At 40.0% G+C, this 17,724-nt stretch overlaps 1 protein-coding gene across 1 annotated transcript; it reads left to right on the forward strand.

Moving 5' to 3' along the window:
• The first annotated feature begins 14,953 nt into the window (after nt 1–14,953).
• Nucleotides 14,954–17,068, forward strand: LOC131248447 (geraniol 8-hydroxylase-like). The gene is made up of 2 exons (XM_058248727.1): nt 14,954–15,878; nt 16,254–17,068. The coding sequence occupies exons 1-2, from the start codon at nt 15,000–15,002 to the stop codon at nt 16,869–16,871; spliced, it is 1,497 nt and encodes a 498-aa protein (XP_058104710.1). The 5' UTR covers nt 14,954–14,999; the 3' UTR covers nt 16,872–17,068.
• The last annotated feature ends 656 nt before the right edge of the window (nt 17,069–17,724 follow it).

The following is a 17,724-nucleotide window of genomic DNA, read 5'->3' on the forward strand; positions in this document are numbered from 1 at the left end:
GTGCAAGTTAGGGCCGGTTTGATTTTCTAAGGTAAACGAAATCACGTTGTAGATAGGTAATAATTATTTCCATCTATAATTATGGCATCGTTTTTCTAGGATTGATTTGACTCTTATTTTTCTCAACGCGCTGCTAAATATTTGTGGGGCCCACTGATTTATGTGGATTATCCACACTGTCCATCTGTTATGCCAATTGAATTTAGGGCATGACCTAAAAAATGAATCAGATTTAAATTTCAAATGTAACACACCATAGAAAAAAAGAATTGAATGCCCACCATTAAAAACTTCTTAAGGCCACTGTTTACTTTGGTGTGAGCTACTTTAATATTGGATCTACCTTATTTTTCGGCTCATGCCTTAAAATGTCATGGTAAAACAGATGGAGGACAAGGATTTGTCATATACAGCATGGTGGGGCCTACAAATCTAAATTAATCCTTTTGGACAGTTTTTTAAGCGAGAATACCTGCTTATTTTCAAAGAGGGTGAAATTGTAACAGGCTGTAGCAATGAATTTGTAAAATCAAACATACTCTTAAGTTTCCATTACGTCAACCACAAATTTCCAGTGCCTATATTTTTCCTCATTGGGCAATTCCAACTGCCTAATCACCCACGAGTTAAGATCATCCAGGGAGGAATAGACCTGAGCAAAGCCAGCTAATATTGAAGCTACGGTGGTTTGCTTATGATTCCAAATGTCAACGTTTTTTCTTCTTCAGGTAATTATAACCATCCCATCCATGACATTCAAAACTGATGGCTATTGAAAAGTAAAGCCAACTTATAGAAAAATCAGATCATCGGGTCAGCGTGATTTTGACAGTGTGGACAATCAAATGTGCACAAAACCTTAGCCGTCCAGATCCGTCTGGATGGGGCTCTGAGCAATGGATCTATATAAGCGTTTTCCCCTTTCCTGTTACATAATGGCATTGTTATAATAGAAAGATATTAGGTAGCTATGATCACGTCGGTTGTCATCTACCATTCACGTGGGGGCCGCTAGTTGCTTGTAGCCCTATTGCAAGGAGCCATAACCCAAAGCTTTCTAGACCTACAACGATTTCACTGTCACATCTATTTGGTCCATCAGTTCCTTGAGATCATTTTAGATTGTATCGTAAGAATATGGTAGTGTCAAAACTCAAGTGGGCCATACTACACAAACACAGTTATAGTTAATTAAGCTGGAAAGGCAAGGAATGAATCATTTCTTAGCCCACAGTATTTGTATATACTGTGTAACCCATTCACGAGGTAATTACACTAGGATACGGGTAAATAATAATAATAATAATAGATAAATAAATAAATAATAAAAGTCATATTATCCAAAACTCCCTCCATAAATAATATTTCAGTGGATGCAGATTTTCAACGAAACCTTTGGCAGTAAGTTTCAATGTTGGGAAGTTAGGCGGGCCATGATGTTTGAGAGAAATCTACCTTACTTTTTTTTTTTTATTCTATTTATTTTAGGACATGGGATCAAAGAAAGGATCACTTTTGGCTGCATGTCTTAATATGAGCTCACAAAATGGATGGACATGATGCATTTCTCACAAGTATCATAGTGGGCCTCACTTAGCTTCCCAACACAATAACCTCCTAGGAAAGCCTTTCACAAGAAATCCTCACGTGGTTTCACTGGTTGTGAGGGTTGGATAACTTGATCGGGTTTACCAGTGGACCCACTTAGTTGTGATGAGTGCATCTAAATTCAAGGGGTGGGATGCTAGAACTATAACACATATAATATTCAATTAGAACTAGGATTGCTAATTCGTGTGGAGCACACTGGGACAGGAGTTTTGCTTAGAACCGAACCGGAACCGAACCGTTAAAACCGGTTCGGTTCCGGATCGGTTCCACGGTTCTTGGCTTTTTATAATCCAACCCAATTGCAAGCCCATGTCCATCCATGTTGTGATCCATTTGATGAATGGTTTAGATGTTGTATAAGGTGTTCAAAAATACATTTATGAAAATAATTATTCTAGATAAAATAATTATAAGATATGCAAAAATACATCGGTTTGATTCAAGTTTTGGTTCCATGGTTCGGTTCTACGGATCAGATCCACAGTTTGGTTCTACGGATCGGTTCACGGTTCGGTTCGGTTCTACATACCTCCAAACCGAGAACCGAACCGATGTCACCGGTTCTTTGATTTTTGGAACCGGAATCGGAACCGGTGCACTCTAGAACCTTACCAAACCGGACCGTTTGGTCGGTTCTGGTTCGATTTCACGGTTCTACTGGTTAAATGTGCACTGCTAGAACTATAACACATATAATATTCAATTAGAACTAGGATTGCTAATTCGTGTGGAGCACACTGGGACAGGAGTTTTGACGGGTTTCAGACTCCTCCATCCTCCGAGAGGGATGAGTCCCAATCCAACAACGACAGAAGCGAGAATCCCATCAAAGCTTCGCGGTCAGCTTACAGCGATGACGTTTCAATCAAGGGAGCCATGTATTTAGTTTTCTTGATCTCTATACCAGACGCATGGTACCGTATTTGCAATTCGGCATAAAGTCTTACATGTGCAAATAATCATGAAATGCCAACCAACGAAATGGACGTAACATGTATATCTTGGTTGGCCCACGCGCTTTAGGTTGCACTGGTTACCCGCGGTTATACGCAATTCCCGTCCCGCGGTCCTACTGCAGAGCCGATTAGGTGGGGCAGGCTTTTATCATATTCTCCCAGGAATTATCATGTAAACAACCCTTTTTAATACTTAAGGCAGTACTGTGGAAAATTGTGCTGTGGAAAATTGTGGGGCCCACGTTGTACGTGTATAATATGCAATCCATCTAGAACCCAAATGCATCAAATGAACGGTTTGAATGCCACATCTACACAATGGTGGGCCCGTAAACGTCGGACTTACTGTAGTTACGGTACGCTCGAACGCACGTGATGCTAGAACCGGACGTCAGCACTTGTCACCGGATGGAATAGTTGACCGAGATAAACAGACGGGAAAACGGAAGTGAGTTGGAGTATATAGGGACGGGTGGATCGAAGTTTTCAAATAGACGCCATGGGACGCAGATTGCGTACTACCCCCACCCGTCCCTAGCTCCGAAAGGGCAGTTCTGTGGGCGCGCCATCGTGATGTATCTGTACATCCAAGCCGCCAATCTCTTTTCTCAGATTATTTTAAATACCACATCAAAAATGAGGCAGATCCAACGGTCAAGTAGACCACACCAAATAATAAGCTTGGTTGCATTAAAATGCACAACATTAATGTCAGTTACATTAATGCAAGAATCATCTGTGGTGTGGTCCGTTTGACCATTGGATCTGCTTTATTTTTATTTTGATACTTAAAATAATCTGAGAAAAGAGATAGACGGCTTGGATGTACAGATACATCATGGTGAGCCCGCTTACTATACTGCCCGTTCGGAGCTAGGGACGGGCCCGTAAGTCTCATTGTTGTTGCATCCGGGCGCTTGGACGGTCAAACGGTGCAAGTTAGGGCCGGTTTGATTTTCTAAGGTAAACGAAATCACGTTGTAGATAGGTAATAATTATTTCCGTCGGTAATGACGTGCATTGTTTTCGAGGATTGATTTGGCTCTTATTTTTTAGGCTAAGATGGCGGATTTGCCAATTTGTGGGGCCCACTGATTTATGTGGATTATCCACACTGTCCATCTGTTATGCCAATTGAATTTAGGGCATGACCCAAGAAATGAACCAGATTTAAATTCCAATTGTAACACACCATAGGAAAAAAGGAATCGAATATCGACCATTAAAAACTTCTCAAGGCCACTGTTTACTTTGGTGTGGGCTACTTCAATGTTGGATCTATCTCATTTTTCGGCTCATGCCTTAAAATGTCATGGTAAAACAGATGGACGACCGGATATGTCATATACAATATGGTGGGGCCTACAAATTTAAGTTAATCCTTTAGACCATTTTCTCAGCAAGAGTACCTGCTTATTTTTAAAAAGGAGAAATTGTAATATGCTAGTATTTACAGGTAATAATGAATTTGAAAAAACAAACATGCCCTTAGGTTTCTATCACGTCAACCACAAATTTTCAGTGCCTATATTATTCCTCGTTGGATAATTCCAACCGTCTAATCATCCACGAGTTAAGATCATCCCGGGAGGAATAGACCTGAGCAAAGCCAGCTAATGTTGAGGCTACGGTGGGTTGCTTATGATTCTAATTAAATGTCAACGTTTTTCTTCTTCAGGTAATTATAACCATCTCATCCATGACTTTCAAAACTGATGGCTATTGAAAAGTAAAGCCAACTTATAGAAAAATCAGATCATCTGGTCAGCGTGATTTGGACATTGTGGACAATCAAATGTGGACAAAACCTTAGCCGTCCAGATCCATCTGGATGGGGCTCTGAGCAATGGATCATAAGCGTTTTCCGTTCCTCCATTTCCCCTTTCCTGTCGCACAATGGCCATTGTTATAATAGAAAGATATCAGGCAGCTATGATCACGTCGGTTGTCATCTGCCATTCACGTGGGGCGCTAGTTGCTTGTAGCCCTGTTGCAAGGAGCCATAACCCAAAGCTCTCTAAACCCACAGCGATTTCCCTGTTACATCTATTCGGTCCATCAGTTCCTTGAGATCATTTTAGATTGTATCCTAAAAATATGGTAGATCCAAAACTCAAGTGGGCCACACTACACAAACACAGTTATAGTTAATTAAGCTGGAAAGGCAAGGAATGAATGTTTTCTTAGCCTACAGTATCTGTATATACTGTGATATACTGTGTAACCCATTCACGAGGTAATTACACTAGGATGCGGGTAAATAATAATAATAATAATAGATAAATAAATAAATAATAAAAGTCATATTATCCAAAACTCCCTCCATAAATAATGTTTCAGTGGATGCAGATTTTCAACTAAACCTTTGGCAGTAAGTTACAATGTTGGGAAGTTAGGCGGGCCATGATGTTTATGAGAAATCTACCTTTTTTATCTGTTTTTGAAATTTATTTTAGGACGTGGGATCAAAGTAAGGCTCACTTTTGGGTGCATGTCTTAAAATGAGCTCACAAAATGGATGGACATGATGCATTTCTCACAAGTATCATAGTGGGCCTCACTTAGCTTCCCAACACAGTAACAGCCTAGGAAAGCCTGTGACAAGAAATTCTCACATGGTTTCACTGGCTGTTTCCATTGGTGTGGCACACTTGAGTCATAGATCATGACAGTTTCGGTTGTAAAAACACTATAAGGCAGGCCTTATTGATCAATGGTTTGAATTATCGTAAGGGTTGAATAATGTGATCAGTATACCAGTGGACCCTACTTAGTTGTCATGAGTACATCTAAATTCAAGGGGTAAGATGCTAGAACTATAACACATATAATATCCAATTGGAAGTAGGATTGCTAATTCGTGTGGAGCACACAGGGAGAGGAGTTTTGACCCGTTTCAAACTCCTCCGTCCTCTAATAGGGACGAGTCCCATTCCAACAATGACGGAAGCAAGAATCCCATCAAAGCTTCACGGTCGGCTTACAGTGATGACGTTTCAATCAAGGAAGCCCTGTATTTAGTTTTCTTGATCTCTATATGAGATGCATGGAACCGTACTTGCAATTCGGCATAAAGTCTTACATGTGCAAATAAGCATGAAATGCCGACCAACGAAATGGATGTAACATGTATATCTCGGTTGGCCCACGCGCTTTAGGTTGCACTGGTTACCCGCGGTTATACGCAACTCCCGTCCCGCGGTCCTACTGCGGAGCCGATTAGGTGGGGCAGGCCTCATCTAACATGGCCTTGACTGTAGAGCCTATTTTGATATATATACTGTATATCCACGCAGCCTAACCGTTTTTCCAAATCATTTTAGATTATGATCCCAAAAGTGAAGTAAATCCACATCTCAGGTGGACCATAATATAGGAAAAAGTGGTGATTGAACATCCACCATTAAAAACTTCTTAGATCTACTGTAATACCCATCTTATTGTTTATTTATCCAACCTGTTGATAAGGTAACGCAGACATGGATGAAGTGGAAAAACAAATATAAGCATGATTCAAAACTTTTGTGGCCCACAAGGTTTTTAACGATGAACCATCATTGTTTCCTTATGGTACAGTCCACCTGATATTTGGATCTGATTCACTTTTAGGCTCATGCCCTTTAGGGAGCTGGAAAAACGGATGGACCGCGTGGATATATATAATAGATGCATCAAGGTGGGCCTCATGGTCTGGACCGCACCCAGTTATTACCTCCTAGTCACCTCGTGCAACTCGTGACCGACAATTGCATCACAGACCTATTTAGTGTCTCGTTTGTCGCGGATCGCGATTTGACAGCCGCATCACCCGCTCACGTTTGTTTAAGTTGGGTTTACATGCTGAGCAGGTAAGACCTCGCACCGGAATCCCCTGACACACAAGCTCTTTGAAGCTAACCACGTTGTATATATGAAATCCACTCCGTCCATGAGGAGTGCTCCTCTATTCTATGCCTGAAGGCAAACATCAGCAATATCCACAACTCAGGTGGGCCACATCATAGGGAATAGTGAGATGGAATGCTAATTATATATTTGTGATTGGGACAACCATCGTGTGTATCTTTCACCAAAACCGTTCATCAGCTTTGATTCACTAGGATGAAGTAAACGTAGAAAAAGAACTTGTTCCAGAACACAAGCGAGAGCCACGATGCATGAATTTAGAAGTTTTAAGCGCAGTTTCATTCTATACGGACTGCTGTAGCTCATCCAAAATTTTTTTATCGAAATGATATTTTTAATGTACGGTTGACATAAAATTTACTATATTTTTATTGAAATGATATTATTTAATGTAAGGTTAACTTAAAATTTATCATCTCCTGTATAGAGTTGATTTTACGTGCACCGTATGGTGGGCCCTGCATGCTTGGGTATTCCAGGCCTGCTTACGACATTTTGTGGATATTATTATTGGAGCCAATGTCCAAATAAGGCCTGTTTGGATCTAATGTAAAGAAAAAAGTCTGATGATTATAAATTATCTTACATGAGAATTATACGGTGCTTTTTACGTTACTGTGCCGGTACATCGGGTTTACTTGAAGGGAAGGGCAAAACAGTTTAAAAAATAAGAATATTGGGGGTGGACTCCCCAAAAAAACGGAAAAAGAGCCCGCATATTATATATCCCAGACAAACAACCCAAATAGGCCTGATAAAGGACCTGCGATTCCTTTAAATTTCAACCCAAATAGACCTGATAAAGGACCTGCGATTCCTTTAAATTTCAAAGCCCTGCACCTTCTGCTCATGGACAAGAGAAGAGAGCTCCAACACAAAATAAAAGCACTTCTCATATTGACCTTTGTTGTCCATGCGCGCTGGTCCATCTGCGTTAACTTGCATTCGGACGTAGACAACGATAGCTTGGGCTTCTGGAGCAGGGAGGGATGTGATGACGTCGATCACTATCTTCCTCAGGGAATAACTACTCCGAATCCAAGAGCTCTCTGAACTCCTCTTAGAGCTTCCTCAAATCCACGAGGAATTAAAGCATGAATAATTCCTAATAAATTTAAAATAATTTAATTGATGATTTTAAAAAAAAAGAAATTACAGCCCTTTAAATAATGAGCTCAAACTTAAGACGGACTTTTAGACTTAGACTCTAACTCAAACAGCCTAAAAACATGACTTAATATAAATAATGAACTTACTATATATATAGATGGCCTCTATTCTTATTATACTTTACGGTTTTCGGCCAAAAATTAAGTGTCCAATTTAGCCCAAATATGTTGTTCTCCTAACTTTTTAAAGTCCTTTTCATGTTAGTCATGACTTCTACAACTCAACGGATCAAAAGTTATACTCTAACTAAAACTTACTATTTATAGTAAAAACGAAAATAAATGGGACTTTTGACTGTCGATCTGATGGAATCTCAAAAATCAGACATGGGAAACGCAGCATAGCAGGTTTGGTTGGCTTAAGTAGGTTCTCCTACCCCAAAATCATATAAAATATGTTGAAAAACTCATCCTGATTTGCGAGATACGACCGATTTAAGGTTTAATGGTCCGGATCATTTTCGCCTTCAATCGGGCCTTGGTTCTTTTTTTTTTTTTTTTTTTTTTTTAATGAAAGAGTCTGCAACCTGCTCCACATTAGTCCCCTTCACTTCAAAAGAACTTGACATCAAGTTATCATCTAGCTTCCTTTCATAATACTTTGTCAGGCCCGCAACATTGAAAGTACGCGAGATCTCCATGTCATTTGAATGATTAAAAATGTAAGTGTTATCATTGATCTTTTGGAGGATCGGTACCGGTCCAATATTCTTGTTCTTCAACTTATTAAAGGTTCTGATCGAAAATATCTCTTTGCGTAAATAAACTATAACATTGTCACACACCTCGAACACCTTTTGTCATTGATGCTTGTCGGTTTACTCCTTATACTTGTCGTTTGAATTTTACAACTTGGCTTGCACATCCACATGAATACCCATGATTTGGTCTGCCATATACTTTACTACAATGCTCATGCCCTGGAGCTTGGGCAAAGGGACCAAGTCAAGTGTGTTGTGGGGCACACGACCATAAACATATATTCTGTAATGGGGACTTCCTTGTCGAGTGGTTCGCTATATTATTGAATGCAAACTTTGCTTGAGACAAGGTCAAATCCCACTGCTTCAACTTGGAATCTGAAATACACTGGAGGAGGTTTCCCAATGTGCAATTCATAATTTCACTTTGCCCATCAATTTGCGAGTGGTAGGCACTACTGAACTGAAGTTGTGTACTGAATCGATTCTATAAAGTCTGTTAGAATTGGCTTATGAACTTCGTGTCACAGTAAAAAGTAATGGTTTTGAGCACCCCGTGTAGCCGCATAACTTCTCTGAAGAATATATTTTTCATGTGTGTTGCATCGAGAGTTTTCTTACATGAGATAAAGTGTAACATCTTTGAGAAACGATCTACCACCACAAACACCGAATCCATGGGTGCTGTGTTCATGGGAGACCAAGTACGAAGTCTATAAATAAGTCCTCCCAAGGGCCATCAGGCACATGTAACGGGGTAATGAGGCTCATATTTTGAGATTTTTCATTGGAGGTCTAACAAATATGACAACGAAATATACTACTCTACCCACGTCATGTATCAATTACAACCATTAATATCGCTCCTCAATAAGAGCCTGTGTCTTGTCTCACCTAAGGTATCTACCAAGGCCACCTCCATGTAGCTCTCGGATAATCTTCTCCCTCAAAAATTTTTTTGGGATGGATAGTTGATTGCCTTGGAAGAGAAAATTGCCTTGCATATGTAAGTCACTGAGATGACCCTCTCAGCATCTAATCCACACATCTATGAAGTCGTCATCGTCAACATATATGTTTTTAAGGCATTCGAATAAACAACATCATTGCTTATGGTGACTAACAAAAATACATGTGGACTAAGTGTATAAACCATTTTTGTTTTGTTGCCCAAACTTATGCTTTAACATAAATGTGAATTCTTGCAAGAATGAAATTTACCTAGCATGCACACGATTACGTTAGCTTAGCTGTTAATGAATTTGAGAGCTTGATGGTCTATGTAAATAACAAATTTCCTCTTAATTAATTAATGTCACCAATAATGTTACAGTGCCTAGACTACTGCGTACAATTTGAGCTCATACGTTGACCACTTTTTTACATGCATCACTAAGTTTTTCACTATAGAAGGCTACCAGGCTTGCCTTTTTATGACAAAACTCTCCAAATTGTAATATGTAAAGCATCATATTCAACCTTAAACAGTTTGTCAAAGCTAGGAAGTATGAGAATCGAGATTATGGATAATATGTGCTTGACTTCAATAGCTTCATCAGTCCACTAAAATAGTCCATTCTTTATACAATCTATAATCGATGACACAATGGTGCTGAAATTCTTCATGAACCAATGATAGAATGTCGCTAACCTGTGAAACTCCGTACTTCATGGATGTTTGTCAAAATCGGCCATTCCCTGATGGATCTCACCTTTTCATCTTCCACTTAGATGCCCGTTGTAACAACCCTAAATTTTGGTACATTATAAAAAAACTAATTTAAATATTTAAATATTTTATTTTTAAATAAAAAATAAGAATAAGTTAATAATTGAGTTGGTAGAAATATTCTTAGTTGAGAAAGAGGTTTAGGGATTAATTCTTGAAGTAGTAATAATAAATTTTTTTATTAAATATCATAAAAAAAATTCAAATTCAGGATAAGGGAGGATGTGTATCGTTAGATCTTTTTAACTTTTTATTATGTTATTAATTTCTTCTTGATCTATACAATGGATGGCGTGGATCATCCACACCATCATTGTATAGGTGTGTATAGGCAATTTTAATAAAGTGATGTTTTTATGATTTCGGTCTAATTAGTAATATTTTAGAAATAAATTAAATGGATGGAATCTGATTGTGCTAAGATAGATCTGTACGGATCATATGATCCTTAAGGCCAAAATATACAAGGGTCATAATTTTTAGATCAATCTAACAATCAGATAGGCCACATTAGTCAGATCTAAAAGTGTTTAATAAAGGAATCTTAGATTTTTGCGCAAGTGTTGGTATCACTTGGCGTAGAAGGTCGAGATGGGCCATCGGTGTATGTGTGGTTAGATCCACACCATCCATCTAATGTGTAGAGGCAAAACATGATAGTACCTCAAGAATCTGGATGATCCAATCATCCGGTGGGCCGCCTTGATTAATTATTTGACATTCAATTTCAGGATCTTAAAAAGAAAATCTAAATTTTGATAATTAAATTTACATAAACGTATAATTTTAATTATTTGATTATTTTAGATTTGGCCACTTAGAATGTTAATCAAAGGTGAACCCCACCATGTAATACAAATAAATGAATAATAATTTGTTGATATAATTGATAGGACTCCGGAATTTAAATCAACCTAATTACATTGCAGAGTCAATATTACCAAACTCAGGTGAGTAACCCAACTTGTCTCATAATTCATTAAAATTAAAATAAATCATTGTGATTGTTTGATTGATTTACTGGTTTGAATATTTTGATATGATAATTGTACGATAAATTTATATGTGAATATTTTAATCGAGACAACTATGCCAAATATGAAAAATATGCATTTACATATCATCATTCATTCATTGCATTGCATAATGCATAGTCGATCCTAGAGGCCCTCCCTGGAAGAAATGTCGATCTTGGTAGAGCGTTACCAGATGCGGGCTATGCCTAAGCCTACCGAAAGGTGGAAGCCTACCCAACGGGTGGATGCGGGTTGACGACCTCCAACCCAAGCAGATGGACGATCATCCCATCTGATGCATTCATATATCATTTTACATTCATATCATTGTACATGTATTTATGTATTATTTTAATTGCTATGATTATGAACCATGCTGGGTTATATCACTAAGCCTGGCCAGCTTACATTTTTATTGATGGAAAAATCGTACAGAGGAGCCATTAGCAGATGATGTGACGCAAGAACCGGAAGGATCTACTGTACCTGAACACGACCTGCCTGAAACATGGCCATACCTATCCAAGGATGAAGTGGCGGCATTAGAAAATTTTTAATTATATGTTTTATTTTGTTAGCAAAGTTTAATTAACGAATAATGCATACTGACATTTATTTTGAGACTTTAAGCAATTATTTAGATTTATTTCTTTGTAATAATGTTAGCATGGATTAAATATCATTATATTATAATGGTATAATAAATGAATGATTTTAAGGTTCATTTTATTTTAAGAGTCGTCAAGATTTATATATGTTTAGTTGATTGGTGCTAATCATTATGCATGTGTGATTGAGATTATGATGGACCTTATATTGAATATAATTATCATCTCTGATTAAATTGATTAATGAATTAAATTAGTACACTTTGTGTACGAGTTACGAATTGAAACTCGAGTCTGAGGGTTCACACTCTGTACCCGGATTTCGGGGCGTGACACCCGTGAACATCACGACAAAGCCCAAAATAGGAAGTTTTTAGTCCAAAGCTGTATTTTTTAAATTGAAGTACAACTTATTCTTGGTGAGAACTTGAATGACCTGTTTAAGATGTTCCATATGGCTTACTTCATCCTGACTATATATCAAAATGTCATCGAAGTAGACTATTATGAACTGCCCAATGAATGGTTTCAGAACTTGATTCATTAACCTCATGAATATACTAGGCATGTTTGAAAGACCAAAGGGTTGACCAAGAATTCATATAGTGCCTCCTTAGTTTTGAAAGTTGTCTTCCACTTATCACCCGAACACATTTAGATTTGATGGTAGCCGCTCCCCAAATTCAATATAGAAAAAAAAATTTGCACCCTCAGACCCTCAAGCATGTCCAACTTATCGTTTAGTCGTGGCATGAGAAACCTATATTTTATAGTGATCTTGTTGATCGCTCAACTGACGACATATATGCGCCAACTTTCATCTTTCTTAGGAGTTAATATGGTCATAACAATGCATGGGCTCATGCTTTCTCAGATTAGATCCTTACGGATCAATTCCTCTACTTGTCCTTGCAAAATATTGCACTCCTTTAAACTCATCTGATAGTGAGGACAATTGGATAAGTTGGACCTTAGGATAAGGTCGATATGGTGCTGAATATCTCGCATGGGTCGTTGAGCTAAATTTCTTTGAATTCATGTAGTAAGGGTTTTAGTTTCTTGGGAATGATGATGATTTCAAGCTCTTTTCCCATTATAATTAATGTATAGATTTATCCCGTCTCTTTGGATTCCTAGTTCAGAAGATGTTGTGTCATTGTGGTGTACCTCCTTTCTTCATGCATAAAATAGTCATCTTATGATGAGCGACTTACCATTATCCCATAGAACTCAATGTACCTCATCCGCTTCATCCTTTGCGGTGTGCTCCAATTATCAATATTTGGGTCTTCATCGGCATTTTTAGTATTACCATCATTGATAGCGAGGTTAGCCACTTGTCATTGGGGGCAAGTGTTTGATAGGTGATTTGGTTGGCCACAATGATAGAAATGGACGAGGCCTTGGACGACCATAGGGGTTTGAAATCCTACTTGGATTGACGGAAGTGGTCATACATGCCCTTTTGGGGTCTAACTTGCCAACTTCCCAAATCTAGGTTCGCGAGTGTAGAAGGTTGAGTGTGCCCCTATAGGTTCTTTCTCTTTAGCTTGTGAAGCTCCCCAGGACAGACTCACTACTACGAATGTTTATTGGATCTCTTCATCCGAGTCTATGTGACCTTATGAACAGGTTAGATGGAAAACGAACATTATGGTGGCCTTGAAGGAGGTTTCAATGGTGGTGTAATGTAGTGGGTCCACTTGAGCTTTGGATTTGCTTAATTTATAGCACTTGTCCTAAATGAGCTGGCAGAATGGATACACGGTATGGATGTAAACACATACATCATGGTAGGCCCCACAACACCTACCATCGTGTATAACCCTGGTACTAGCTAGTAGGGAATTCGCTGCCCAAGACGTGAGCCCAAAAATGACTAGGAGCCAAAATTCAAGCAGCTAATGCGGAATGTAACATTAGGTTGGAAACACACAGTTGAAACTTCCGAGGATACACCATGATTGTATATGCCATCCAAACCGTTCACATGTGATTCTAATGGAGCAAAGGGAAAACACAAATATCAGCCTAATCCAAGACTTCTGTGGTCCAAGAAAGTTTTGTTGGGGGAAAAATAAATGAGTTGATAGGTCAACTTATGAAATGAACCAACTCTATAAACCAGCACAGACTCAATGGGATTTGAGCCTTAAGAGGCATTTACTGCCGAAGACAGGTTAACCTTCAAGGAGGACGATACAACTGTAAGGACACTCAAAGAGGATGCTACTGTAAGTTCAATCAAATGGCCAACTGCCGACCTAACTTATAGGTTGGCCATAGCTCAACTATAGGTCGGCCATAGTTCGGTATAACCACTCTAACATAAGATAAATACCAATCTAACAGAAGGCTCAATATCGCTTGCGCCTACCATATCCGACACCTCTATCACCCAACCTTTTCCCGGACCAAAAGTTTGAGAATTCTCCAACACCCGGAAATCTCTCTCAAGATCTTCGGGAGATCAAATCAGATCTCAAGAACCTCGGATGACGATAATCTCGAAATAATTCTGGACGAATTTGGATACCTGTGCAAAATGATCTCCGACATATCAGGAAAAGCTCTTTACGGCAATATCTTCCTTCTCCTATAAATAGAGGTAACTCTAACCAATACTTGACTGATGACTCTTTTCTTTAAGATCATAACCTACAAAAAATCTAAGATCCTGACTTAGGCAACAGAGGGTCTCCTGTATAAGTCAAGGTCTCCTTAATTTGTCTCTTGCTTTCTTTTATACAGGTCCCGATCACTAAGGATTAACCAAGGTGGATATACCGAAAAGCAAGTTTCAACGCTGGCGTGTTCAATGTCATGTTTGTGTCTCAATTGACTTTTGAATCTGCCTTAATTTTTGGCTCATATCCCATCAGGAGTTGGCCATGCAAGAAAAAGAGTGGATGTCATGTAGACAACACAATGGACATGATCTAGAAGTTAGGGTGGGCCCACAGAGCTTAGCGTTAGAGAGGATTTTAGTAACTGGTGTTACATGAAATCACTTCTCTATTATTGGCAAACGAACAGATGAGTTGGCGAAACGGATGAAAAGCAGTGGTTGTCGTATGAAGATCATGGTGGGCCCTACACAGCTTAGAGTTACAATGGATTCCTATAACCAGTTTACCTGAAATTCTGCTTCCGTATTATTGGCAAACGAACTATATCATTAGCTTATATATCTCTCTCTCGCTCACACACACACACACACACACACACACACAGAGAGAGAGAGAGAGAGAGAGAGAGAGAGAGAGAGAGAGAGAGAGAGAGAGAGAGAGAGAGAGAGAGGGCATGGATTACACATCTTTGTTGCTGTGGATTTCTCTTGCATGGTCATGCATCCATGTCGTCCTGCTTCTATCAAGAAAGAGGCCACGCCGTGGCAACCTCCCACCTGGCCCCATCCCTCTCCCAATCGTCGGAAGCCTCTTCAAACTTGGCAACAGACCCAATGAATCGCTGGCCTATCTTGCCAAGCTTCATGGCCCACTCATGACTCTAAAGCTCGGCCGTGTAACAACGGTGGTGATTTCCTCTGCCAAGATGGCCAAAGAGGTCCTCCAGAAGAACGACCAGGCGTTTGCTGGTAGAACTGTCGTGGATGCCGTTCGAGTACTTCATCATGACGAAGCCTCAATGGTATGGTCACAACCAAATCCTCATTGGAGAAATCTCCGAATGATGTGCAACACACATATATTCACCACCCAACGGCTGGACACCAGCCAAGGACTCCGGCGACAGAAGGTGCAAGAGCTTGTAGCCCATGTCCGTGAGAACTCTCGGACTGGACATGCGGTGGACATCGGCCAAGCTGCCTTCAATACCACACTTAATTTAATATCAAACACTGTCTTCTCTGTTGATTTGGTGGACCCCAAGTCCAAATCCGCGCAGGAATTCAAGGATCTTGTGTGGAGGATCCTGGAAGAGGCTGGAAAGCCAAATCTTTCAGACTATTTCCCATTGCTCAGGTCCATCGATCCCCAAGGCATAAGACGCCGGTCAAAGGATTATTTCAGAAAATTACATTTGCTTTTTGATCGAAAGATCGATCAACGTCTACCACTTAGATCATCACCGGATTATTGCAAAAGGAATGATTTCCTCGATGTGCTTCTTGATCATAGTCACGCCACCGATCGCCATGATATCAAAGCGTTGCTTACGGTACACTTTCTCAATTCCTTTCAATGTTTTGTTCTTATTTTTGTTCTTTCTTATTCTTCTTTTTCTTTTTCTTATCTTTAAATCATAGATCAAAGAGGAATTGTGATTATGATGCGGCACGCTTGTGTGAGATCTTGGCTGTTCATCAGGTGGACACCACTGTTGATGTAAAAAAATTCTGTCCAATTTGCTCACCAGGTGGACCACATATGTGCATTGAATCCAGTCATCTGGTTAATCTTCACTGATTGTCGCATTAACCCATCCACCAGATGAACATATTGGACTCTTTTTCTAGTTGTTGCAACAGATAATAAGGGAAAAAGCTCGTTTGATTCTGCTTTCAATAATGAAAAATCCAATTTCATTTCTTAGGACATATTCGTCGCCGGGAGTGATACAACCTCGACCACGCTGGAATGGGCAATGGCCGAGTTGCTACGCAACCCACATACCATGGCCAAGGCACGATCCGAGGTGATTGAAACCATCGGCTCAGAACAACAAGTACAAGAGTCAGACATCTCTCGCCTCCCTTACACACAAGCAGTAGTAAAGGAAACCCTGCGCCTGCATCCACCAGTTCCTCTCCTCATCCCCCATAGAGCTGAATCCGATGTGGAGATATGTGGGTTTACTGTACCAAAACACACTCAAGTGCTAGTGAATGCCTGGGCCATCGGCAGAGATGATGATGCTTGGACGGACCCCACTTCATTTGTTCCTGAACGGTTCTTGGATTCACACGTAGATTTTAGGGGCCGAGATTTTGAGCTTATACCGTTTGGCGCGGGTCGTAGGATCTGTCCTGGATTGCCACTTGCCTATAGGATGGTGCACTTGATGTTGGCTTCCCTTCTCCATTCGTTTGCATGGAAGCTTCCAGATGGGATGAGTCCACAAGAAATGGACATGAGTGATAAGTTCGGTGTCACACTGCAAATGGCGGTCCCCCTTCGGGCTATCCCCGAGCAAGACAATGGATGCTTCTAGGCATGATGACGAGTTGTAGTTCCTTGGCACTTGTGAGCATAGGCTCCAAGTTGCAATAGCTTTGAAAGGCCTGGTACTTAGGCCCACTTCTTGATGTTTGTGTTCTGCTTTGCGTGCTCCTGCGGGACACCATACTCTTAATGTCATTAGTGCTTTCTAATAATAAAAATACAGGTTAGAGTGGGTTTCACCCCTGCAATCCATTTTCTTCCACCAAAATTATAGTGGACTTGGAACTCCCCGATCGATGAAAAAAGTATTCTCAATGAGCTTTTATCGCTTTACTGGATTTGGGTCATGTTTTCTCTGGTTTCTTTTATTGATTATTGAGTCGTTGTCTACTCAAGTTTTGGAGTCTTCGAAAAGTATTTTGAAGAAGGGAGATGACCTGCTTGAGGTGAGCATACCTGTGTAATTTTTGAGACGTACACCATACGCAACTGGTATCATTGGATGGACGGCTTGGATAAGCGCATCACTCTACCATATGTATGATGCTGAAAGCTAGCTCTGTCTATACCAGCCGTGCAACATGTGTTTTAGGGTCCAACACGTCGTTTGTGAAGCCGACTCCGACATCAGCAGGGCTGTCAACGCGCCGTGCCTGGGGTAGGTGTCCTCTCGGATTTGGGAGTATACCGGGCCGGCCCTATAAAAAATCCTGATTTTTCGGGCCCTACCACGGCCCATTGACACCCATGGCTGACAGGTGATAACTCTTACGCCGTACGCAGATATCAGCAAAAAAGAAAAGGGGATTTTTCCATGCGGCAGCCCACATTTTTTACTATATTATTTCTCGAAACTCACCCACCTATTTCAAAATCGTTTTGCCTACATTTTTTTACTATAA

Source organism: Magnolia sinica, chromosome 6, assembly GCF_029962835.1.
Source record: "Magnolia sinica isolate HGM2019 chromosome 6, MsV1, whole genome shotgun sequence".
NCBI classification, from domain to species: domain Eukaryota; kingdom Viridiplantae; phylum Streptophyta; class Magnoliopsida; order Magnoliales; family Magnoliaceae; genus Magnolia; species Magnolia sinica.

Excerpts from the sequence above, each read along its gene's own strand:
- LOC131248447 (XM_058248727.1), top strand. The coding sequence starts at position 15,000 with ATGGATTACACATCTTTGTTGCTGTGGATTTCTCTTGCATGGTCATGC. Across the intron at positions 15,879-16,253 it reads ATATCAAAGCGTTGCTTACG|GACATATTCGTCGCCGGGAG; the intron begins GTACACTTTCTC and ends TTCATTTCTTAG.